The sequence below is a fragment of the Diospyros lotus genome, chromosome 9 (assembly GCF_014633365.1).
Source record: "Diospyros lotus cultivar Yz01 chromosome 9, ASM1463336v1, whole genome shotgun sequence".
Taxonomy (NCBI): domain Eukaryota; kingdom Viridiplantae; phylum Streptophyta; class Magnoliopsida; order Ericales; family Ebenaceae; genus Diospyros; species Diospyros lotus.
The window spans coordinates 2,402,922-2,428,452 of NC_068346.1; the positions used below are offsets into that span (position 1 = coordinate 2,402,922).

The 25,531-nt window shown below is 33.3% G+C and overlaps 2 protein-coding genes across 2 annotated transcripts; one reads left to right on the forward strand and one right to left on the reverse strand.

Annotated features, from left to right (window-relative positions):
• Positions 1 to 478: 478 nt before the first annotated feature.
• On the forward strand, positions 479 to 6,135 carry LOC127810071 (2-hydroxyacyl-CoA lyase). Its single transcript, XM_052349309.1, has 2 exons — positions 479 to 2,019; positions 5,467 to 6,135. The coding sequence occupies exons 1-2, from the start codon at positions 592 to 594 to the stop codon at positions 5,779 to 5,781; spliced, it is 1,743 nt and encodes a 580-aa protein (XP_052205269.1). The 5' UTR covers positions 479 to 591; the 3' UTR covers positions 5,782 to 6,135.
• Positions 6,136 to 21,346: 15,211 nt separating this feature from the next.
• LOC127810227 (zinc finger CCCH domain-containing protein 14-like) lies at positions 21,347 to 23,523 on the reverse strand. Its single transcript, XM_052349572.1, has 3 exons — positions 23,474 to 23,523; positions 22,589 to 23,315; positions 21,347 to 22,237 (listed from the first exon to the last, which is right to left on the reverse strand). Exons 2-3 carry the CDS (start codon positions 23,294 to 23,296, stop codon positions 21,902 to 21,904), a joined length of 1,044 nt encoding a protein of 347 aa, XP_052205532.1. The 5' UTR covers positions 23,297 to 23,315; positions 23,474 to 23,523; the 3' UTR covers positions 21,347 to 21,901.
• Positions 23,524 to 25,531: the final 2,008 nt, after the last annotated feature.

Genomic DNA, 25,531 nt, shown 5'->3' on the forward strand with positions numbered 1-25,531 from the left:
TTAATTTCAATTTTAATTTTAATTGTTCGTCTAAAAAAATTAATTGATCAGAAATTAAATAAAATTAATTTATGTACAAAAACACTCAACCAATTGACATTTTTTTTATTTTTCTTTCAAAATTAAAATTAAAACTACAAACAACAAGGAAATCAAACGCCAAACGGGTCTTAATAGCGGCCATTATTTGATTTGTTTTTATGGTTAAATGTTGAATTTAATTGCTACCTAAAAATTAAAACTTTAAAACAAATATTAAATAAATAAATTCATAGTTAGTGACACTTTTATGATTTTTCTGACCACTTACGTGACGTGTTTGCCAATTTTTGTGGATTAATGCGGATGGCTGCTTCGACACGTCACACGGTATCATGTGGCCCGGTTAATCCTCGTCGGGTCGAACCTCAGCCACGCCGGGGGGCGGGGGGAGGGCACAATCGTAATTGGCAATTATATAGTTACGCGCTCCGAAGCTCCACGCATCATTCACTCACGTTTTCCACTTCCATTTGCTCTCTATCGCTCTCGCTCTCTCTCTCTCTCTCTCTCTCTCTCACTGATTGAAAAGTTCCTTTCCAATCCGTAAGAATGGCGGATGGCAGCCACCAAGCGCTTAGCAAGCCGGACAATTCGCCGCCGCCACTCGACGGCAACGCGATGGTGGCGAAGGCCCTGGCGCGCGCCGGCGTGGATCGGATGTTCGGTGTGGTGGGGATTCCGGTGACCTCCGTGGCCACCCGCGCCGTCGCCATGGGCATCCGCTTCATCGCCTTCCATAACGAGCAGTCCGCCGGATACGCCGCCTCCGCCTACGGGTACCTCACTGGCCGCCCTGGCGTACTTCTCACCGTCTCCGGCCCCGGCTGCGTCCACGGCTTAGCAGGCCTCTCGAACGCCGCCGTTAACGCCTGGCCGATGGTCCTGATCTCCGGCTCCTGCGATCAGAAAGATTTCGGCCGCGGCGACTTCCAGGAGCTGGATCAGATTGCCACCGTGAAGCCGTTCTCCAAATTCTCCGCCAAACCCACGAGTATTAAAGAAATCCCTAGTTGCGTGTTCCAAGTTCTAGGTCATGCTGTCTCGGGTCGGCCCGGTGGGTGTTACTTGGACCTTCCGTCCGACGTACTTCACGAAACGATCACCGAATCTGAAGCCGAGAAGTTGCTTCTTGAAGCTGAGAGTGGTTGGCCACAACCGAATGCGATTGGAACTGTTGGCTGTTCCGAGATTGAGGCGGCGGTCTCGTTGCTCCGTCACGCTGAGCGGCCGTTGATTGTGTTCGGCAAAGGTGCTGCGTTTGCTAGGGCTGAGAATGGACTGAGGAAATTTGTGGAGAGTACTGGGATTCCGTTCTTGCCCACTCCAATGGGCAAGGGTTTGTTGCCGGACACCCACGAGCTCGCTGCCACGGCGGCAAGGTCGCTGGCAATCGGCAAATGCGACGTGGCGCTGGTAGTTGGTGCCCGGCTCAATTGGCTGTTACATTTTGGCGAGCCACCAAAGTGGTCCAAGGATGTGAAATTTATCTTGGTTGATATAAGCAAGGAAGAGATTGAGATGCGAAATCCGTGTTTGGGATTGGTTGGTGATGCAGCAAAGATTATGGAGATGATCAATAAGGAGATTAAAAACGATCCTTTTTGTTTGGGGAAGTCTCATCCTTGGGTTGAAGCTATATCAAAGAAATCAAAAGAGAATGTGTCCAGAATGGAGGCTCAGTTGGCTAAGGATGTTGTGCCCTTCAATTTTCTGACGCCAATGAGGATTATTAGAGATGCGATTCTAGGTGTGGGTAGTCCTGCTCCTATATTGGTCTCGGAAGGTGCCAATACTATGGATGTTGGCCGCTCTGTTTTGATTCAAACTGAGCCGAGGACTAGGCTGGATGCAGGTACATGGGGAACAATGGGGGTTGGTCTGGGCTACTGCATTGCTGCAGCTGTGGCTTCACCTGACCGGCTAGTGGTTGCTGTTGAAGGGGACTCTGGTTTTGGTTTTAGCGCCATGGAAGTGGAGGTTTGTCTCGAGTTCCCAGTACTTGACTATAAGTTCTCACGTTATTGCTGGTAGATAGATAATAGAAATCACTTGCTCGCATGCCTTATTCCTTTCAATTATGAAAGCACAGAATACAAATTGCACGTTGAATTCTTAAGTCTAAATTTTGACAGCTAAAAATTCATTTGCATTCCTGTTTGGCATTTAATCATACTGCTGTGTATAATCGGTTAAATATTGTGTTTTGTTTCTTGCTTCAGTGGGGATTTAGATAGGGCATTAGACTTGAAAGAATTAAAGCAGAGGTTGCTTTTAGCAGAATGTGAATCTTGGTCTACAAGAATTGAGCCTGGGCACATTGCTTAAGGCTCAAATTGAAATATATGTTGAACCTTTTCCCTTAAAAGTAGGATAATATGTAGGTTTGCTGCTGTTGAAGAACAGTTGGTATTCAATTCGCATCCCTCCAGATTTGAGAATCAAGATGCTTGTATTTGTATGATGCAGCTGAGGGCAATACATCCTATGGGCTAGACTTGTGTTTGGTCGATACTTTATTAGCTGTCCTCTTTGTATTGTATAGCCTGCTAAAATTTCCAGAATAAATAGCTTTTTTCATTGTTCATGATTTACATGCAAATATCATCAAGTATAATAGATACTAACAAATTTGTTGTTAACCACTATGTTAAACAGTTCAATCATTTTATTGCACGAACATTCTAGGTATGTCCTGCTTAAGATCTTCTAAAATGAACCCTGCCCAGCCAGGCAGCCAAATGTTCTAGGGATGTTAAAACATACTTGAAATTGTGGATATGGGGTCATATAAAATCAATGGTTCATGTGCCAGTGTAGTTGAATTGTCTAAATCTGATGTGGGACAGAAGTTGGATTGCAGAAATTGGATAAGAAAGAGAGGAGAATCTGAGAGAGGGAAGAAGAGTTTTGGGGAATGGGAAGAAGAAAAAGACAGGGAGAGGGAGACCTGAGAGCAAGTAAGAAATTAGGGGAGAGAAAGAGAGACAATCAACCAAATCTTATTCCAAAATCAACTAGCTCTCCTGATTATATCAATATTGCCTATTTTTCAACCACAAAATATAAAATTTCATGTTACAATTATCCAAACAAATCTACTAAAGTTAAAAGCTAAAAAAATCTAAATTCCAATATCAAATTTAAAATAAATCAAATCTTCAACAATCTAATATAAATATTGCCTATCTTAATCTAGTCTTATGCATTTTATCTTTAATAGGAGCCATTCCAACCTTATTACAAATAACCTTCAATTTTATTTTTACTTGTATGGATGCACATCTATCTTGACATAAAATGTTGGATGCACTTTTCCATTTTAACCATATGATGGAGGATGTTGGCAACAACCTCTAAAGACATAAGAGGCGTATTAAAACTAGTTCTAAGGCCCAAATATTAATTTGGGATGTTTTAGATGAAGGACCACTCCTAGGAGCTTTATTAGACTTAGTTTTGATGTTTTATGCATTAGGGTGTTTTTGTCATTTTACATAATGTTCCCTAGAGTCTTTTGCTAACACTATTTATAGTGTTTAGGTTTTATTTATGGTCTTTTCCCAGTCTTATTATTAGTAGTTTCAGTTTTTGTTTAGTTTTCCCAATAGGGAAAAGATTTTCCTAACCCTAGTAGGAATACCATTACTGGTGCTCTATAAATACCATTGGAATCTCTTTTCTTAGTAGTGAATGGAGTAATTACCTATAGTTTTCTCTAGGCTTGTTGTGCTTTCGTTGAATTGTGTGATGCAATTCTAATCCTAGGTGTAATTACGTCTACAGAATCATAGGTGTGATGCTAGTTGCTATTTCTCCCTCTCTTCCCTAATCTTCACTTTCCGATTATTATGATTATAATCTTCCTTCCACACTTGTTTTCAGCCCCCTGAATTCATCTTTTCAACTTTCTTTTTCTCTAAATTGCCCCAACCTGCTATATATCTAAACCCTAGCCTTTTCAACCATTTCCCCTAGTTTTCTAACCCTAAAATGAGCCTTCAATCAGTTGGTATTCTCATATGCCAGATTTGTCCTACATAGGTTTCTTATCTTGGTGATAATGTTATTTTAACTGCGGTTCATGTATCTAGGCAGATCTCTTTTGATTCTTTTTCAAATATCCACTTACAATTTCATTTCAAAAAAGAAATACTTTGGAAGCTTTCCTTAGGGTGAAAACAGAGCATTTTCCAGTGCTTGCTTTGTTTGTGTTTAGTCTATAGCTTTGTTGCCAAAAAGTTTTTAATTCATAATCTTTAGTATATATTGGGTATCTTAACCATGATATGAATGTTGATCATCTAATCTTCAATTTTTTTCCATTTAAGCCAAAACCTTGTAGGACAGTGAAGTAACGGTGCATAAGCATACATCAGAGTTTTAGGTCAAGAATTCGATTATGCTGATTCCTATGCAAAGGAAAGAGCATTTTCTATTATTTAAGTATGGATTAAATCAAGTAGGGTGGGAATTATGGGATCCAATTGTTCTGTGTAAGCTGTTGTTCTTTGAAAATTCCTTAAGCATTCATATTTGAGCTGTTAAACTTCTAATACCTCCCCTTCTTCTAATTAATACCTGGCAACACCACCTTCATGTTGAGCATGTGCTGCATGGCTTTTCCAGCTCCGTACCAATGCTTGTTCCTCTTTGCCACTGACAGTTGAAACAACGTTGGACTGTCACTCACAGTGTACCACTTTGGACCCTGCAACATTATATCAATTAGATCCTATAGACAGTTATTAAAACTGGATTGGCCATTGAATTGATTGGGGGACTGGTTCACTAGTCAGATTGGGGATTCAAAAATTTATTTATGAAATATAATAATACATTTGTACATGAATATATTATTGGAAATTATTAATATTTTAAAAATATTTAAATATGATAAAAGCATAAATCACTAATTAAATGATCAAATTTCATGATTACAAATTAATTAAAATGCAGAAAGGTAACTGATATGTTCAAATCTCACCATTACAATACATACAAGTAGAGTTTGATCTAAGTTGTTGATGATATGGCTAGGATTGGAGATTTTAAATAGTTGCACTTGGCAGAGATTTGAGACTTTGAAAAAGTCTAAGTCAGACTATTTAAATTTTCACTTCGAAGATTACGCAGGAGTGAATACTGACATGATAAAAGTGTTGTTGGGCTGTATGCCTGGTCTGTTGCCTTCTTGACTAATGACCCTCCCCCCCAGTAAAGCTTTAGAGGCAATTTATCTTCCCCCCCCCCCCCCCCAAAAAAAAAAAAAAAAAAAAAAAAATCCTTTAGAGTTGGCTGCATCTAGGTCCATGTTTCATATTGCTCTCAACTTCTACCTTAATCCTCTTTGCTTTTGCTGCGGCTTATGAATACTAGAAACAATTAAACAATTGATCTGATTTGTTTTCTTTTAAACGTCTGCAGACATTGGTACGATATAAGTTGCCCGTGGTGATCATCGTTTTCAACAACGGTGGCGTATATGGCGGTGACCGGAGAAGCAGTGAAGAAATCACTGGGCTTTACAAGGACGATCCAGCACCAACGTCTTTTGTCCCCGATGCAGCATATCATAAACTCATCGAAGCTTTTGGGGGCCACGGTTATCTTGTTGGGACACCGAGCGAACTCCAGTCTGCCCTCGCTGAATCCTTTTCTGCCCGGAAGCCAGCTGTGATAAACGTCATAATCGATCCATATGCCGGTTCAGAAAGCGGGAGGATGCAGCACAAGAACTGAGGTGGGCTACAAATGCAGCTTAGAAATACTTATGAATTTGTTTGCTGCCGGCCATGGCAGTTGTCTATGGCTGCTCAATAATGTAAAGTTCCTGTGCTAGGAGGAAGCAAATTAAGGTACTGCCTCTATAGCAGCCTGCAAACGAGGTATTTGATTTTGCTTGTTATATCTGGCTTCCGAAGTGATGTTGCCATGTTGAAGAGATAGGATACATAAGCTTAGATTTCCTAATTTTTGTCAAATTTGTAATGTCTTCACCTGCAGAACATGAAGTTGTATCAAGTAGATTTCCACTTGATTCAGACTTGGTTACTTGAGTACACTATGATAGTAATAAAATCAATTCTCCTTTTATTTTGATTGACTTCTATTAGACCTTTCTTGAGCCAGAGGAAGTACATTTTTTTTTTCATTTTATTAGGGAAAATTAGGTTTGATTATTCTATAAGAATTTGTTCTTTATTGAAATTATTTGCTATATATATATATATATCATTTTTTAAAATTTTTTCCAAGTCTAAATCCAATTTTAATTTGAACCAAAATTCAAATACCTTAGATAAAAGGTGTCCCCAAAAAATTTAAAATTTAAAATGTCAAAATTCCAAATGATTAATTGTATTCATTAGCATTCACTATGGATAATTAATTATAACATGAGCAAAATAGAAATTTTGAACATATTTAGCAACCATAAGCATGAAAAGTGAGAACTAGACTAATAAAATAATAAATTCAAGCACTTTGATTCTTCCCAAGCTCAAGAACAAGAACATTTCATTGTTTGGACTTGGAATAAGAACCTTCAAAATGTTTTGATGTTTAGGGAATTCTCTCTTTTTGAAGTCAAAAATTCATATGACATCTTATAGCGTGTAATGGAGACTTTTCACTGTTTAAAAAAAGATTTAACTCCATCTCATCATTAAAATTTGTTCATCATTATCTAAAGAATAATTATCAAATTAACTTTATAGAATCAAATGATTTGTCCAAGATATTGTTAGTAGGTCATCGATATAGAACATGGGTACAATAGAGGTCTCTACTCAAAAGATATTACTAAACAATGTTAGTTATATAATAACTAGAGTTGATTGATTATACTTTATGAATTTTGATAATTTGGTTAAGACATTTAATGAATTTTGAACTTTTTAAAATCAGCTATCGTCATTCAAATTAATCACAATATCTCTTGTACTTTGACCTTTCAAGAGAGGATATATATATATATGTAAGTAATTTTTGTTAATCAAGATATAGATAAAAAAAGATAAGATATGAAAAGTATTTCAGATTTTTTTTTCTTTTCAATGTATTTGTCAAACTTATCTGACAATTGAAAAAGAAGTCACTAATTTCTTATTTGACATTTTTTAGATACGTTCATCTCTCTCCATTCTTAAAATAAACATATCTTAAACCTTATAAATTAGAAAAAATGACGTACGTGTTCTTTAATACATTCTAATAAATTTTACAAACAATTTAGTAAAAATTTTAGAATATTTCAAAATCTTATCTTGACTATTTTATATTTTAGTTCAAAATTTTTTTAAACTGTCTTACTCATTTTAACAAACGTTGCTATAGTGGATAATTTAAAAGAAGTTTAAAATTAAGAAAATGTTGGAATGGAAGAGAAAAAATATCTCTAATAAAGTGAGGACAATTGGGAGATAGAAGAATTTGATTTTGTTTGTGGATGGGAGGAGCATGGCGATGAATGGATTAGAGTTGCAGAGGGCCCATAATGGATGGGAGGGGGAAGGGGAGGAAGAGGTCAGAAAAGCATGTGCATATCTATCTAATGAAAGGAATCAACCAATGAAGTTGCTGCAACCAAATATCTATTGATCAGGTTCTTAAATTCAGTCAAGGTTTAGTAATTCTTTTAATTTTATTATTATTTAATTAGTAAACTTTTTTAAAAGCCTGGTGAGTGTTATTTTAGTATTTTTGAAACATTTTTATTCTTGAAACGTTCAAAAAATATTTTCGAGTCGTTTTTGTTATTTCAAAAACATTTTTGAGCTTTTGCTAATATTAGAAAAATATCAAAAGTGTATTGCGGATTTAAAAATGTATTTCTATCCATGAAGAGATTAAAAACAAAAAAAAAAAAAAGAAAAGTTTTAAAATTTATTTAAATGTATTATAAAATTTATATTTATTCTTAAATTGAATAGCTACTTCAAAAAATGTTTTCAAGCCATTTTTGTAATTTCAAAAACATTTATGGAGTTTTGCTGATATTAGAAAAATATCAAAAGTGTGTATTTGATTTAAAAATGCGTTTCCGTACATAAAGAGATTAGAGAAAAAAAAATTAAGTTGCAAAATTTATTTAAATGCATTATGAAATTTATATTTATTTTTAAATTAAATAATTATTTTTTTATAATTTATATTATAAAAAAACTTTTATATATTTTTCATTTATGTCTCTTTTCATATTTTTATTTTTTATTTTTATTTATTATCGTATCCGTTTCCGTTTCTATGGGTTTCTATGCAATCTAACACATGTTTATAAATTCCTTACTCCAATGGGTCACTGCTGAAAAATAAAACAATCACCAAAAGCCAAGAAACATGGCCAACACAACACCCAACGTGACACAATTGAGATGGATGGATGGATGGATGCCTTGCATTGATTCACTTACTCAATTCCCTGACCATTCATTCAACCAGCAGCAGCAGCAGCATCCCTTCTAGATGCTATTCTATTCCCAATAATAATGTCTTTTGTAACATTTATATCATTTCAACACTCATAATATTCATGTTTTTAATATAAATATTATTAAAATATCATAAATAAATATCCAAATAATATTCTTGAAAGATTGGGCATGGAGAGACCATAGGGCAGTGCCACCTGGAAGGGTGAGTGTCCTACAAGCGAGAGAATTGTTCAAACCAAAGGGTGAATGTCTATATCTATAATTAGAGCATTTTCCGAATATCATTGAGAAAATTGAATTAAAAATAAAATAATAATATTAAAATTATTACTCGAGATAAGACATTTCTAACAATATAATTAAAAAATAAAATTAGATTTGTAATCTCGAAATAATGTCAAAAGCAACTAAATGTTGTTAAATAAAGAAAAAAAAAAAAACAACTAAGAAAAGACTGTATCAGTGGTGAGAAAGGAGGAGACAAAAGCATGGAAATGAAAAGAAGATCAAGTTGGCAATGAGGAGCATGGAGAAGGAAAGGGATAGCTGAAGAATCCCCTTCCACGTACACAAGCCTTATCCTCTCCCTCTCATGCATCAAAGTCTTGATCATCCAACACCCCCCTCCCCTAACTCAAATATGATAACAGAGTTGGGCCAAAATTCAGAAAAGCTCCAAATGGGGCAGGTCTCTATTAGACAAATTTTTTTTTTTTCAATATAGAGGGAGGAAAATTGGGTGTGCTTAGATTTTTAGGTTTGGGTTTTTAATTTCTTTACGATGAAATTATTTATCTATCCTCGTAAACGTATATCACACATTGTGGCTAAGTTACGTAAATCTTGTGTTTGTTAAAAAATGACACTTTCCCTATATAAAATTGACCTTGCTTTGGGATGGTGGAGAAATGATCATAAATGACACTTTCACTATACAAAATTGACCTTGCTTTGGGATGGTGGAGAAATGGTAACTTTTTACATAATAATGTCTTAACTTTACAAACTGATACTACAGCCCTAGCTGAAACTAGAGTCCCAAGAGGCAAGACTATTAACAGTGTCATTAACATCACCATTGTTGATAAATAATATAATTGATCCCTAACAAACCACATTAATTAATAAGCTTGATCAAATCAGATCTCTGATTTATACATGATATGCACCACTTGGCCTCAGTTTGATAGAGAATTCTTTGCCCCACATATATCTCAAGATTCATGTCTAATTATGTGACTACACTTTCATTTTTCTGTCATCTAACTTTCCTCATTTGTCCATTCTAAGTTTGTTTCTTTCTCAATTTTGAGGTTTGTTTGGTCCATTCTAAGTTTGTTTTTTTTCGCGATTTTGAGGTTTGTTTGATGTAAGTTCGAATTTGATTGGTAACATGTCAGAAACGTTTTTTAGCTAGATTCTTGAGGGTCACGTCTGTCATGATGTGTGATCTAATGCGTTGCATGTGGTTGATGCGATGCTTTACCTAACACGTTATATGATAGGGTCTGTATAGACATTACATGTCTTTTGTAATTAGAATGCTTTATTTGCTATGTGATGGAGTTTTATTTAGGCAATATGGACGAAATAATTTACATTAACTTATGAAAATTAGTTGGTTCGGATACCCTATATTATTTGAAGAAAAAAAAGATCCCAAGACCCCACGTTGCATTCAAATATGCAGCCATAGCATCCATGGCAAGGAGAGGGAATTGCCTTTGCAACTATGGTGGAGTTTTATGACTCCTATTTAACTTCTCCCAGCTTAATATATAAACAAAATGTTTAAAATTGTTATATTGAATTGATGTGAAAGTATTAGAATGCGGAAAACTATTAAATTATTCTTGAAGAATAATGAGTCACGATGTAAGAGATTAATTTGAATCTAGTTCTCGAATCTTAATCTCAGAGGATTAGCTCAGATCAGATAAATATGTTCAAATTTAAATTCATATTAGAATTCTATTAAAATATGAGACTCGACTCTATTTCTTTTTGTGGGTGTGAACCCCAACACCTTTTCATTCCAAAATAAAGTACGTGATCGGTACCGACCATCGTTGAGAATAATAATAAGATAAATAATATAAATCTACATATAAAGATAATCACATCTAAAATTAAACTATCTCCTCAACTTTGGAATTATCCTCGCCGCCTCTTCTTCTTTTACACTTAAAGAAGAGGTAGTATGAATTTTTGACTTTGGATAAAAAAGAAAACGATATATTCCCAACTCCATTGGAACACTTTCTGGGTTCTTATTCCATGTTCAAACGCTGGAATGTTAATGTTCTTGTTCTTCAGTTTGGGAAGAATCAACTTTGCCTACCATGCATGCACTTCTTACTTTCCCAATTATCACTTTAAAGATGTAATAAAATTTATCACAGTTTTAATTATGGTGATAATAATCAATATAAAAAATACTATTGACAATGTGACATGAGTGTTAACAAGTAAATGTTCATGTAATACTTTTTAGTTTAGATCTGTTGTCGTTTGAATATAATAATAAATTTATTGACAAAAAATATCGTCTCCAAACAGTTTGGACTCTGCAAGAAAAAGAATGATCAAGAGCGCAGAAAAGTCTCCTTGCAAATATTCCAATACTAAAGCCAAACATTGAAGACAATGAAAATATGAATGTCGCATTAAAATTAGTATAAAAAACGTATCTTTTTTGGAATGAGGATTTACTTATTTATAGAGAAGTATAGAGTTTTTTCTAAATCCCATAGAATTAGCATTCTTATCGATAATGTTTATTTTGACATTTTAAAATCTATTGAGATTCAGATTCTTACATAAAAAAATAAAAAAATATTTATTCTGATATTTCAAAATCTTATTAGGATTAGAATTCTTTATGAATAATGTCTATTCTTTTTGCACGACTCTTGAAGGAATTTTTGAATGTCAAAGTTATCTGATTTGCACATTGTGTAGGACCCTCACCCCGCGTTAAGGGAAAATTTACCTAGGATTTACTATCTTTGGGGGATAGAAATAATTTCTCGATGTAGGTCTCTAGTCTTTATCGCCAGACAGTCTTCAAAAGACTGTAGGTCTCCCTATTTCTTAATAATCAAGAGATCTCGATCGGTCACTAGTAAATCGTGAGGTCTTTCGTGCATCTTGGTATTTTCGATTATCAAGTTTGATCTTCAGGAGACTGTAAAGGTCTACTGATTCTCTGGTTTGTTTGAACTTTTTTTATATATATTTTTTATAAATTTTTTTAACATTTTTACTTATGATGACACAGCAAGATGCATAATCTATATGAAAATGGTAACAAGTAGAAGTGCTGCTACTTTACAAGAAAGAAAAAATAATTAATAGAGCAAAGAGGGGGTGACATATGTTTGCCTATAAATAGCTAGGGGTATTGGGAAGTCCACATTTGTAGAGCATTAATCATCAAACATTCTCTTGACAATATGGGGGGAGATCGTGGAGGCGGCAATATTGGTGATGCTGATACTGATGCCATCTCTTCCTTTCTATATATATTACCATACTTCCACTCAGTCAGACAGCCAATTAGAGATTAATTTGGCATTCATTGAGAGACATTATGTCTTTAACTTTCTCTATCTCTTAGCAAAGGAGAGGGGAGGCACATGGTGATGTTATGTTGACAGAAGGTAGAGAGCACAGATGATGGGAGTCCATGCATGCATGATGACTGATGATGAAGAGTTATATATATATATATATATATATGCACCTCACTCTTTGTGTGCTCTCTATTCTTCTGTCATCATCACCTAATTCAGCCCCTTCTCTGATGATGAAGACACTCTTTGTGCTCTCTCTATATTCTTCTGTCATCATCACCTAATTCAGCCCCTTCTCTCTCTCTCCCGTCTCTGCATCAAGAAAGAAAGAGGAGGCAGTGGTGATGCTGTTGACAGAAGATAGAGGGCACAGATGATGAGGGTGCATATATATATATGCATCTCACTCCTTTGTGCTCTCTATTCTTCTGTCATCACCTTCACCTCCTCTCTTCATCACATCACATTCATTATACCACTATTTCAAATAATTAGTCGATACCTGTTTAATTAATTGATTAACCCATTCTTTAGTTGTTACCTGTTTAATTAACCCATGTGATTTTTGATAGCAAAATTATAAAAATATTGTTGTTTTGAAGATTTTTAAGTTCGTCGACAATATTTAAATTAGAGTCCGAGTTTTGATACAAATAAAATATTCGACCTAAATAATTGAATTTGTCTTGATTTTTACTTAAATATCTATTTATCCATATTGGCATGTGGGTTGAGATCTAACTGTTCACATCACACAATTGTGACATTTTTTTATCTCACAGTATGTTCATGTATATAAAGTCACAAATTTTAAGAGATCAATATATGTTACTTATTACGTATAATAATTTTGTTTTACTGATTCCGATACTAATTCTATCTTGAATTAAGGATATATTGGAAGATAGAGCACCGTCTTTGCAGGTGGAGCAAATTTTGGACAAACTCAAGATTGAAGACAACTAGCAAAGGCACTTGATTTTGGACAAGCTTAGTGATAACCTGCAGCTCCAACAACTATCAATTTTATAATCAAGTTGTGTTCAAATTCATCCATATCTCTTGGAGATTAAGATATTCTAATGCTTTAAAGTTGTATACAACACTCATTTGAATCTAATAATGTTTTGCTTATATATTTCTGAATGAATGTTAAGTTACTACGTACAAAATTGATTACTTATTTTCTAGAGATGTGTCACTTTAACATACATTTCCTCATTAATTCTAGTGCCCAATATATATTGACTTACATTAATCTCACAAAAATAATTAAGTTTGTCATATGTATATATATATAGCTCTCAATATTTACAATATAATTCTCATCTCATTCACCAAATCAACTCATATGTGTCGATGTGATGTGGTTTGGCCTTTTAAGTCTTTTTGTTGGTACCTGTTTTGGTTGGTTGCTTGGTTGTTAGACTTGTGTTGACAGTCTCTATAAATGGCTTGGACATGGTTCGTGGCCTATGTAGGTAAGTCTCAGGTATGAGTCGTTGTTTTCGGATGATTTAACTGTCTATCTTAACATTTAATTTAATACTATTATAGCAATTAAAAGTGTTCATTCAGTTTAGGCTGAACTGAATCAACCTTAGATAAAGTTGAACTTTCCAAAAATCCCAGATGAAAGATTAGACTAATTAGGGTCAGAATTGGATTAATTGGACCAATTTGGTCCTAAACAATCCAAACTCTTTTTTTTTTGGTCTGAATTTATGTCTCATTTTATGGCTCTTTTGTGCAATGAAAAAAAAAAATTATATTGTGCATTCGACAAAAAAAAAAAAAAAAGACTGAAAAAATGGTAATGTAGTACGTCCCGATGCATCTTAAGCATAATAGTTTTTATCGTTATTTTTAAAAATTATCATTTTATAAAATATAATTTTATTTTTTAAGTACAATTATTTTTTGAGTAATGTTAGAAATCATGACTGATGACCTTCGCATCTTTATTGAAGAAGATGTTAGGCAGAAAAAATAATAACACATAATCTCCTTAACATCTTCTAATGAGGAGACTGATGACCGTCATTAATCATAACTCTTAGTATTATTCTTATTTCTTGGTATTACTTTACTGAGTTACTCTACCTAAAGAGTGGACAAATGCATTGATAGAGATTTTTACAAATGTACGGATCACACAAATAATATAGTAATGAGTAAAAATGACGTTCCTTATAAAATTAGGTGATAATTATCAAAATTATTTAAATAATTAATTAAGTGATAAATTAATTAATTTTTAAAAATAAAATAAAATAATAACATAAAAAATAAATACGAAAAAATTCAAATTTTGGATAGCATTAGGGTATTTCAAAATACCCAGTGCACAGCTTGCTTCAATTGCGGCTTCGATTTAGGGTTGGTAATGGTTCGGTTTGATTTTAATTTTTGCTAAAATTATAACCAAACCAAACTTAAACCACTAAAACTAAAACCAAATCATTACCCATTGGTTTTAAAAATTAAAAATCATAATTAAACCATTCGATTTCGATTCAATTTCGATTTTAACCATGATTTTTTTAGTTTGATCCATACCAATAAACAAAGACAAACTCTTGCAAATATCATTTATAAAATTTTTTAATAACTCCATAACAAATAAAGACAAACTCTAAGAGCAACTCCAAGGAATATATCATTTCTAGCGTCAACTTCAATTTGGTGCTGAAGAGCTCTCAAACAAATACACCATTTTGATGTTAGGCACAATTTTCAATCCCCAAATTTGGTGTTGAATGAATAGTATAATACCAAATTTGGTGTTATATTATTTGGTATTATACTATTCACTAACACCAATTTTTTTTTTTTTTTATTTACAATTTTACCCCTTTTTGTATAACTTCAAAATAACTTATTCCCTTTATATCATTTATCACTTTTATTATATTTGCATATTTTGATTAATAATTAGAAATATAAATTAATTTTTTATAAAAAATATATATCGATGTAAATATTTTATTAAGATCTATAAAATGAATATAATATTGAATATATTTTAAAATATATAATATATTTTATAAATACCATGTTAATATAAATGAACTATTTTTGTTTATGGATATGAAAGTTTTTTATTTTAATAATTACTTAATAGAAAGAGAATATTCTTAATGCAAAAACTCAATAATATCATAAAAAGCAATAACATTTCTATTTACTTAAATTAAAAATACACGATGAAAATAGAAAAAAATTTAAAATAAAAACAACAACATGGCTTAAAAATAAAATGCTTTCTATTCTTATATTATGCTAAGGTAAATAAATTAATTTATATTTATTAAATATTTATTTATAGAATATTCTTTAAAGATTTTGTTTACACCAATTTGATGTTACACATGGGAGACAACACTAATTTAGTGTTGAAAATTTTGGTGTAAAACACTATTGGATACCAAATTAGTACTGGATTTGGTGTCCAACCTTTTTTTGCATAAAGTTACAAATTAACTTCAAATTTCTTGGATATAATTATTTGATTGATATAAATAAAATAATTTAAAATTAAATTTATTTTTATTTGTTAATTGCTTTATAAATATTAAATATTTTATATATTTGTAATGTATTAGTTAAATACTTGTAAAAAAATACATTAGTCAATATATATATTATATGTATATATAATATATTAAATAAATAAATATCTATTATATATATATATATTCGGTTCAAATTTTGTTTTGAATTTAGTGAAAACTATAATCAAGTCATTCTCATTAAAATAGTATTTGATTTTTTCCCAAACCAAACTATTACCCAATTAAACAATTTTTAACAACATTACCCGATTCAATTTCAATTCAATTCCTCACCATTTCGATTACAATTGCCATCCTTACATCGATTTGACATTTCCCCTATCCTCTTCCAATTTTTTTTAAATAATATATATATATATATACATACATACACTTATTCCTTCCCTCATTGTAATATTATATAAACGCTAAGCGAATCTCTACTTTCATTTCTTTCACTTTTATTATAATAATAGTATATATGACATGACCCTTCAATCAATATCTTTGGACTCCTTTTTCTTAATTGCAATTCTTCTTTAATTCAGATTTATGCACTATTTAAAGTATAAAAAAAATATATAAAAATTATATATATATATTTAATTAAACCTTTGAATAGTAAAAATTTATAATTTTTGTTTTTTAATTTTTTTTTAATTCTATCAAAATGATACTAAGATTATCAACTAAATAATATATAATTATTACAATTTATCTAAAAATAAAATACTTGAATTTTTTTTTTTAATAAATATACTCCCAAAATCCACCATTTAAAATTTAAAACTAGTTTGGGAAAGCAACAAGAAGAAAGATTACATTAGGATACGGCTATCCCTGTAGATATTGCAGCTGGCTGGCTGACTGGCACGCCTGGCAAAGAGCCACTAACCAATTTTTTATTATTTTAATTATATTTTTAAATTTATTTTTTTTTTGATGTAACAAATTAAACTTTTTTATTATATTTTTAAATCAATATTTTTTAATTAATTTAATTTTCTTATAATAAATTAAACTTTTTATTATTTTAATTATATATATAATTTTATATTTTATAATTAATTTAATTATTATATTTTGATATGAATATAATATAATGTATATTCTGTCATTTCATTTTATATTTTGTTTTATGCATAAAAGTGTTTGATTTAAATTAACTCATAAATACAGATTGATGTTAGGATAAGAAAAAATTGGATTGGCATAATGTTGAAACACATAAGATTAATTGACTTAAAAATTAAATTTAAAAGTATAATTAAAAAGATATATAAATTTAACCATCTAAATAATAGCAAAAAATCAAAAGAAGAAAGAAACAAAAATAGCCCATACGTTAGGGATGGCTCATGGATGGATGGATGGTGGACACATTGAGGACAGACAGGAGATGGTCCCATACTTGGCGTGTTCCGATAATACTAACTTACAAAAGAAGAAAAAAGAAACAAAAAGTTATCCCATACGTTAGGAATGGATGGTTTATGGACACATTCAGGAGATGGTCCCCTATTTGGCGTGTTCCGATCATACTAACTTTGGAAAGATTCGGATTAAGTGTATGTATGGATAGGGATACGAATGGATGATTGGGGGCGTGAGGACGAGTTCAAAGTCGGCGCTGCCGCCCGCCCCCACCCCCCCCCCCCATTTCCTTCCTGTTTTGGAAAACGGCCGGTAGTAAGTGGTGGTGATACAGACTACAGAGTTCCAGACAAATATATCCAAATATAAAATTAATTGATTAATTCTTTTTTATGAATAAATAAATAAATACTTTATTAAATAGAAATAAACAATGAAAATTTACCTAACATTTAAATAATCACATAAAAAAATATAAAATTAATAAGTCAAAATTATAAATTTGACCTGAGATAAAGTGAGATCATTATCACCTGATCGGGGAAGTTTCATGTGGACCGACGACCATCTCCAAAGAGCAAGATGACAAGTAGAAGCATGGAAAGGAAGAGAAATAGAAGAGTCGAATAAATGATTCCTCTTTTGGAGAAGCCTTATCCCCTCCCTTCTTAAAGTACATTTCTTTGTGATATATAAATTCAAGAATATTAATTAGAATAACTTATCAAAATTAATTATAAATATTTTTCTCAAAATTCATGTCTAATCATGTCTAAGGACATGGTGGTGACGGATTCTATATTTATTAAAGTACTATCATATCTTTTTTTGGTAAGAAATTAATTACGACACAATAAGTGTTTTATTTATCAATAAGCGTTACCCTCTCTTATATTATTAGAAAAATTGCTCACATCCCAAATTCTCCATATTTGAAAATCTTGGATTGGTCATTACCTAGAATCCTACCTAGCCATCATGAAAGATAATTTTGCCATAAATTTCATAAATTTTACCTATCTATTAATCAGACCATATAAATAATATACTTTTCAAAAAGTAAATGCATACACACTCACTATATAATTAAATAGTATAATTCTCAAAAAGTAAATGCACACAAACTCTTAAATTTACTTAATATTTTGATGCTAAACCCATCCTTGCAAGAGCCTAAAATAATTAATGATATAATTATCACAACGAAAATTGTTATATAAAATTAATTAATGATACAAGATGTTCCACTTGTTCATGTGGGCCATTTTAAATAAAGGGAGACATTTCTGCCTATAAATAGTGGTCCTGGGAAGCCCCAATGGAGCATCCAAATCAACTCTACTCTCTCCTTTTATCTACCTCTTTAACAATGGAAAGAGAGAGAGAGAGGGGGCAATGTTGGTGCTATATATGTATATGTGTGTATATATGTATCATCTTCATATTTGCAGTGGAAGAATGATCACCATGTGCACAAGGAAGCTATATTATACAGATATATATATATATGCTCTCTATATATGTTTGAGCTGATACTGTTGACAGAAGATAGAGGGCACAGATGATGAGGGTGCACATATATATATGCATCTCACTCCTTTGTGCCCTCTATTCTTCTGTCATCATCATCTACTGCTGCCTCCATATATATATATATATATATCACATCATTTTATTTATTCATTCCCTTACTGAACTTTGACCAAGAGATTATTCTTTTTGTTTTTTCAATTTGTTCTTCTGTTCTGTTTAATTTATATGCCATATATATATATAAACATGTATTTAGCTATCATTTGGTAATTGCTTAGTTTGAAACATTAATGTTACTATAAGACTACTAATTTTCTAATTTTGTACTTGTTTTATATTTGAAAGAGGACAAAGAACAACACAAGCCACGAGGGGAGGAGCACCATGGCATGGGGAAGCAAAGTCTTTTGGTGCTTAGCCAGGTTACAAGCTTACAAGGGAAGTATATATCTTACAAAAATAAAAGAAAATATTTGTTGGGTTCTAGCCTCTCTTTCGAGAGAACGTCTCATTCTTTTGGAGGAAGTATCTCATTTTTTGGGAGTAAGAAATCCTTCCAAATAAAAGTAGTTCTCTAGGATGAGGATTGTGTGTTTTTAGATAGAGCAGAGTGTTGGGTCTTTTATTTTGAGTCAATAAACTGTTTTATGTCTGTTTTAATTTGTTCGATTAACTTAACCTTTTGTATTAATTAGTTTTGACTTTTATTGTATCCCTAACTTAGCCATTAGCCCATTATTATGGTCTTGTTTCTCCACTTAGTGACAAATTTCAAGACATAGGAAAAAATGAATTTATGATTTAATTAATAATTTGACTTAAAAAAAGATAAATTACATCGATAGCCATTTAAATTTATATTTCATTTTGTATTTTAATTTTTGTCATCATAACTACTAAATTTTGATTTTCGTCACAATTCATTTTCTTTTTAAAATTTTTATCAATTTTTTTTTAAAAAACTATGATGATACTCAAAATCACTTTATTGTAAGTTTATATTAATTTTAAGACGAATTGATTTTTGGGTTCGTATTAATAAGAACTAAAATAAAACAAAAATTAAAATTTAACGGTTACCAAAAAAAATTAAACATTTGTATTGTAATTCACCATGACACCCCCCCCCCCAAAAAAAAAAATAAATAAAAAAAAATAAAAAATAAAAACTCACTACCAAAGCTATACCCATGGGATGATCACAAACGAACAATAAGCAAGATCAAACTTCTAACAAGCCCAAACTACTTATAACATTAAAAGATCTTTAATTTTTTTAAATATTTTTTTCTTGTTTTCAGCCCAAATGCTCTGAAGATCACAAGGATATAAGGGCTTTTGGCCCAAAACATTCCAAATATAAGGCCCATAAGGTGGATCTGGACTCGGACTCTAAACTCTACGTTTGAAACCAAAATGCCTTTAGAATTAGATTTGAGATAACAAATAAATAAAAAATAAAAATGGCATTTGATAATTATAATTTATTTAGTTAAAATTTAAATAAAATGAATTAAAATTATTTGAGAAATTAATTATTATTTAGAGGTTATGAGTGCAAATTTTATTAATGTAGTTAATTTTTAATTTTTTTTTATAAAGATAAGGCTTATAACACTAAAATATGAAATTGGCTTATATAATATTATAGAGCATAGATATTAATAGAAGATTATCCTAAAATAAATCATAGTCATGAACTTGAATTAATTATTATTAATCGACAATTAATGAAAAAACTCCATATAAAATTTACAAACCAAATTATTATAAGAACAAGTACTAGACTAGGATGTGATGTGTTATGCACATACAAATAAAAAGTAGAATATTTCAAATAAAAACTCACCCTCAAACAAGTAATGTCGGACGGTCTTAGATATTGAAATCAATATACAAAAAAATATTTAAGTCTTTTTAATTATTTGACTTATCATTTTAACTTAAGTTTTCGTAATTTATGTCATTATTCATCGGTTTTGTTATTGTTTTCAGAGCAACTTCATATTTCTTCCACGCTAGATAAAAAAAATTGTTAAATTAGTGTCTAAATGAATCACTATAACTTGTGACAAGATCTCTACTATATTGGACAAAGAAACCATTCAATTAATACCTAGGACAACCACCACAGGTTCTTTGGCAATAAGATTTTTGAAATAGAGGCAAATATTGAGGAGATTCAAACCAAAAAAAGGTCGAGGACAAGAAGAAAAAGAAATAAAGGAGACATCTCAAGATCTTAAACCACTACACTAAAAGTTGATTAAGAATTGCTAACGACGAAGAACTAACTAGAGATCAGCAATGGCAGAAAAAATAACATAAGGCAAGAAGGTCACAGATGAAAAGGAATTTAGTATAATATATCCTATACTAAGAGAAAGAGGTATAGCATATCTATTTTAAAAACCATACAGTATTTATTCATTCTTTTATCACATAGCATTTATCGACTTTTTAATCTATTCTTTTATCCAATTTATGCAGCGATCGATCCCATTAAAATGGGGCAAAACACATGCGAATAACGCATGATTTCTCCAAAATAAAATCTTAAGTATATTGTTCAAACAAATTCCAAGATGGACACTGACCCAATTTCTTCAGCATGTGGGGGAAGATCTCAAACGTGGAAGGTGGACTTCTGGCCTTAAAAATTTCATCCGCCTCAAGGTCCACACCTCAGGTGCCCAATACGTTCTCATTCCCAAACGTCATTCTTACAACTTCTTGGAACGGTCAAGTCCCCTATACATAATGGCATCTCGTCTACCTTTTACGAGATGCATCTATATTATTACTATATAAAGCATTCAAAAAATGCATATGCACATTTTATGTAGTACGTACGACAATTTAACAACATTTATAATTTCCATCAGATCATGCATCATATTAAAATGATTCGAAAGGAAAACGGAAAATCAAGAATCAAGAATATCAAATGATGCACGTTGTAGCATATCCGTGTACTTTGATTTCATGCAGATCAGGAAAACAGTAAACATGAAATTGAAAACTGTAATCGAACATTGCGTACCAAATCGACTAGGTCATCATCATTGCACAGGGTTTGTTCGTTAGGTTGGTCAATGGTTCACGCCTCAACCAAATGTTTGTTAACACGAATAATGAAAGTACAAAAAAGAAAAAAAGAATAACAAAATGAGTAGAACCGCAACTTACAAAAAGTACATTTCCCTCTGGCCCCTATTTCCCTCCCCTTTAGCTGAAATCTACCATTTCTCGCGCCACTCCTATATTTTTTTCTCCAAAAAAATATCATTATGATATTAATCTTTCTTTCTTTTTTTTTTATTTTATTTACTATTTTACTATTCCTTTTTTATTCGACCCGATTACGATATTATCTACATCCAAGCATAACCTAGGCCTGCATATCTGCACCGTTCAGGTCATTCAGTTGAAGTGGGCCCAAGAGCCTCTCCTGATCGGTGAGAGAATGCCGGAAGTGGCATCGATGGCCGTAAGGGCAGTTGTCGCCGGCGAGAACCATCCGGCAAACCTCAGTTTTGTAACGTGGATGCCTGATCACCGGACGTAGCTCCGTGATTCCATGTGCGAACTGACAGTTTTGGCCATACGGACACTCGCCGGTTTGCTGCCACTTATTGCACAGCTCCGTCTTGAACATCCCCTGGTTGTAGACCTCGAATTCGAGCGCCTCTTCCTCTCTCTTGGACCCAGGCACATACACTCTTTGCTGTTCCACACCAAACATTAGCAAAACAACCAAACAAATTTAATTTTACATTTGCAATTAAACAGAAAAGGAAAACCAAATCACGCCTCCCTACATCTTTCTTAATTCTTACTGAGTTAACCAGGAAATGAATTACTTAATTTGGTGCATGTCGATTTCTTTGTTCTTCTGATTTCCAAAATGAAAAGAATTAAAGAAGTTCTTTCTTACTGAGAAAAAAGAATTAAAGTTCAATCTATCACTATTCTTCTTGCTTTCTTTTTATTTTCTGGCACGCCAAACATAGGAGAAAGATGGAAAGCAAAAGATTATCACACGCAAAAGACGCTAAAAGACAATTTAGTGACTCACCGATCCATTTACAATTGGACTCTTGACTCGATTGCCGCGACTCGGACCTCCATTGCTTCCGCCACGTTGAGTCATCTTCAGGTAGCCACTGGAACGAACGGAAATGCTCTTTGGCAGTGTAACTCTCTCTGTACTCCTCCGATCGAACCGATTGTGTTCGATCACGCTCGTCGGACTGATATTAGAAACTTCTTCGGCGATGCGACGATCACCGATGGTGCCTCCCACATTAAGACGATTGAAGTCGCTGATGAAGGAGGCTGGTGGATGACCAGGGGAGAGAAGGCAGTTTTGCATTGTGCTCTGAGACAAGAGACCTAAGCGTTTCACCAAATCTGCATTGGTGACTCGGAGATTGTCATTCTCCTGGCGAAGCGCGTCGACTTCTTTGAGTGTTTCTTGGAGATGAGCGAGGCACATTGTGTATCGGTTGTAGAGTTGCTGATACTCCAGGACGAAGCGTGCCTGATGGAGGCGGTTATCGGTTGCGATGGAGTTCGTGCCATCATCATCCAAGGAGCAATCCGACGGTGTAATGGAGAGGGAAGGCGAATTCGGAGCGAACATTGAGGGATAGAATGAAGTGAAATCAATGGCGTCTAACTGGTTTTCCGGTGAAAGAGAGAGATGCGCATTTTGCTGTGACAAGTCCGTGGAGTTCTTGTTGTTGTTGTCATGGCTGTCACCGCCGCGGACCTCTTTCTGCATTTTCACTCAAGCACTATTGCTACAAGAAAGACGAAATCAACATGTTAAGATAAAATTCAGAAGATCTTTCTAAATTAAACGCCAACATCTGAAGAAATATCAATCAAGAAGAAGCTCAAAGAAAATCAAAACAATACAATTCCAGATCAACAGCAAGAACAAATTAATCAAGAGAACCTTCTGGAGCCACAAGCCTCTGCGCCGGGAGAATCAAGAATGGAAGAAAGGGTGAGCAGTTGCAACGTGAAGCGTAGGCGCGATATATAAAGACCTGGGAAGTTACAATCTCGTGCTTCGCAAACCACGGAAATCAAAGGATTAAATGTCCAAATCAGATTTTGTACGTACCATTATACACGTGGAAATCAGATAATGGTGAGAGTTGGGCGTCTAAGTGAGCTCGGGAGCAAGTGAATACTCCCATCTGGCAGGGAGAAAACTTGCTTGATGTGGGGGGGACCGTGAGGTGGAATCCGAAACCGTTAGTTGGAGGAGGAGGCCAACAGAAGAGTGCGTCCACGCACCGTCTTTAACAGCCTGGAACGCGTGGACGCCCAATTCTAAGCCCACGCGCTCCCTACGCACGGTTATAACTCTACGGTTAGTACAATTCCAGCTCGGACTCCTATGGTAATTGGCCAGTCTGACAAGCCACGTCACTAATAACACTCCACGTCAGCCAATTCGATAACGCCACATCAACAAGCTATCCATTGTTTGTACTGTTCCTTATTCTTCGCATTGCTTCACTATCCCTACTTTTGAGATACTTGTACTGTAAACTTTCCTCTGTTCCGTCCACCATTGCCCAAATATACCACATTCAACACTTTCCTTGTAAATTGAGTAATGGTCACCATCATCGAATTTCACACTAGCTGTTAATTATAATATATTTTTTTTATTATGCATCATCACAAATGTCCCTGCCATAACTTATTTTGAGAAGAGGACTTAAATTCAATATACTCGAATAAGCGCGACCGTAAAAAAATTTGAACTTGGGTTCCAAGTTTTTTCACACTAATTGTTAATTATTATATTATTTTTTTAATTATGCATCATTGCGAATACTCTTGTCCTAATATCTTATTTTGAGAAAAGAAGATAAATTCAACCTATTTGAATAAGCGATCGCCTGAGAATTCGAACCTAGGTTCCAGGCTTTCTCACCCTTGCAAAAATCGCTTGGACACCCTGGGGGGCTAAGTACAATAATTTTAGATATATTACAAGTGATGATAAAACCAGCTTGGGACCACTGTAGATTGGATGCAGGCCATGAGAGATTAAATTGAGATATTAAATTTTGAGTATAATTCTTAACCCCATGAACTTAATATGCTATGGTGTGAAAATAGCAAGCTGCTCCAATTGATCGAATGGGAATGGGAGGGCTTTGGTATCTTGACATTAATAATTATTAAACTTAAGCTAAGCTACCTAAGCATCATTATATTATAGTTATTGATGATGAATGTGGAGAATGTGGCCGCCCAGCAACAAAGAGGATAAACAACACACGGCAGCTAGCTAGAAAAGGTTGAAGTCAAGAGAGGAGAAGGGGGAAACGGCCGTTGCATGATGATTGCTGGGGAAGGAAGTATAAAGAGGTAGTGTTGGATTGAAGTTTTTGGTCCCCAATCATGAGGTGGATTAAGACCCCCTTTTAAAGCTATTTTAGGTAAACCCTTAATCATCTATCTACCCTTTTGTTGCTTCTTTCTCACATCTTTAACCAACTCCCCATGGCCACCCCCCCCCCCCCCCCCCCCCCTTGGCCCTTGTCCTCGTTAAATTTCTTGTCTCCAACCTATCTTGTTACTTAACCAACAACCGCCATTTTAAAATTAACAAAAACAATTGAAGTAACTCTTGTATTTGTGGGGTTGTCCATTTGTGACTTGAATGTTGTATCTACAGTATAAATTAAAAGTAAGATTGTGCACAAGAAATAGACCTAATAATTTATAAATCACCAAGAACACTTTTTGGTATCAACAGCTAAATGACTAGTAGGCTTCTCACACCAACAGTTGTTCTCTGATATTTATAATATTCAACCACAAAAGAATATTATTTAGGGTGTATATATTTCGGGAAGGATCTCCTATTCTTTAGTAAAATATAATGATAAAGCAAGATCTTGTAGAGATTACATATACAAAATGAATGAGCAAACCTCCCTTTGATACCTTAATCGGTAGTATTTATAAGTTACCCATGTGCCTTAAT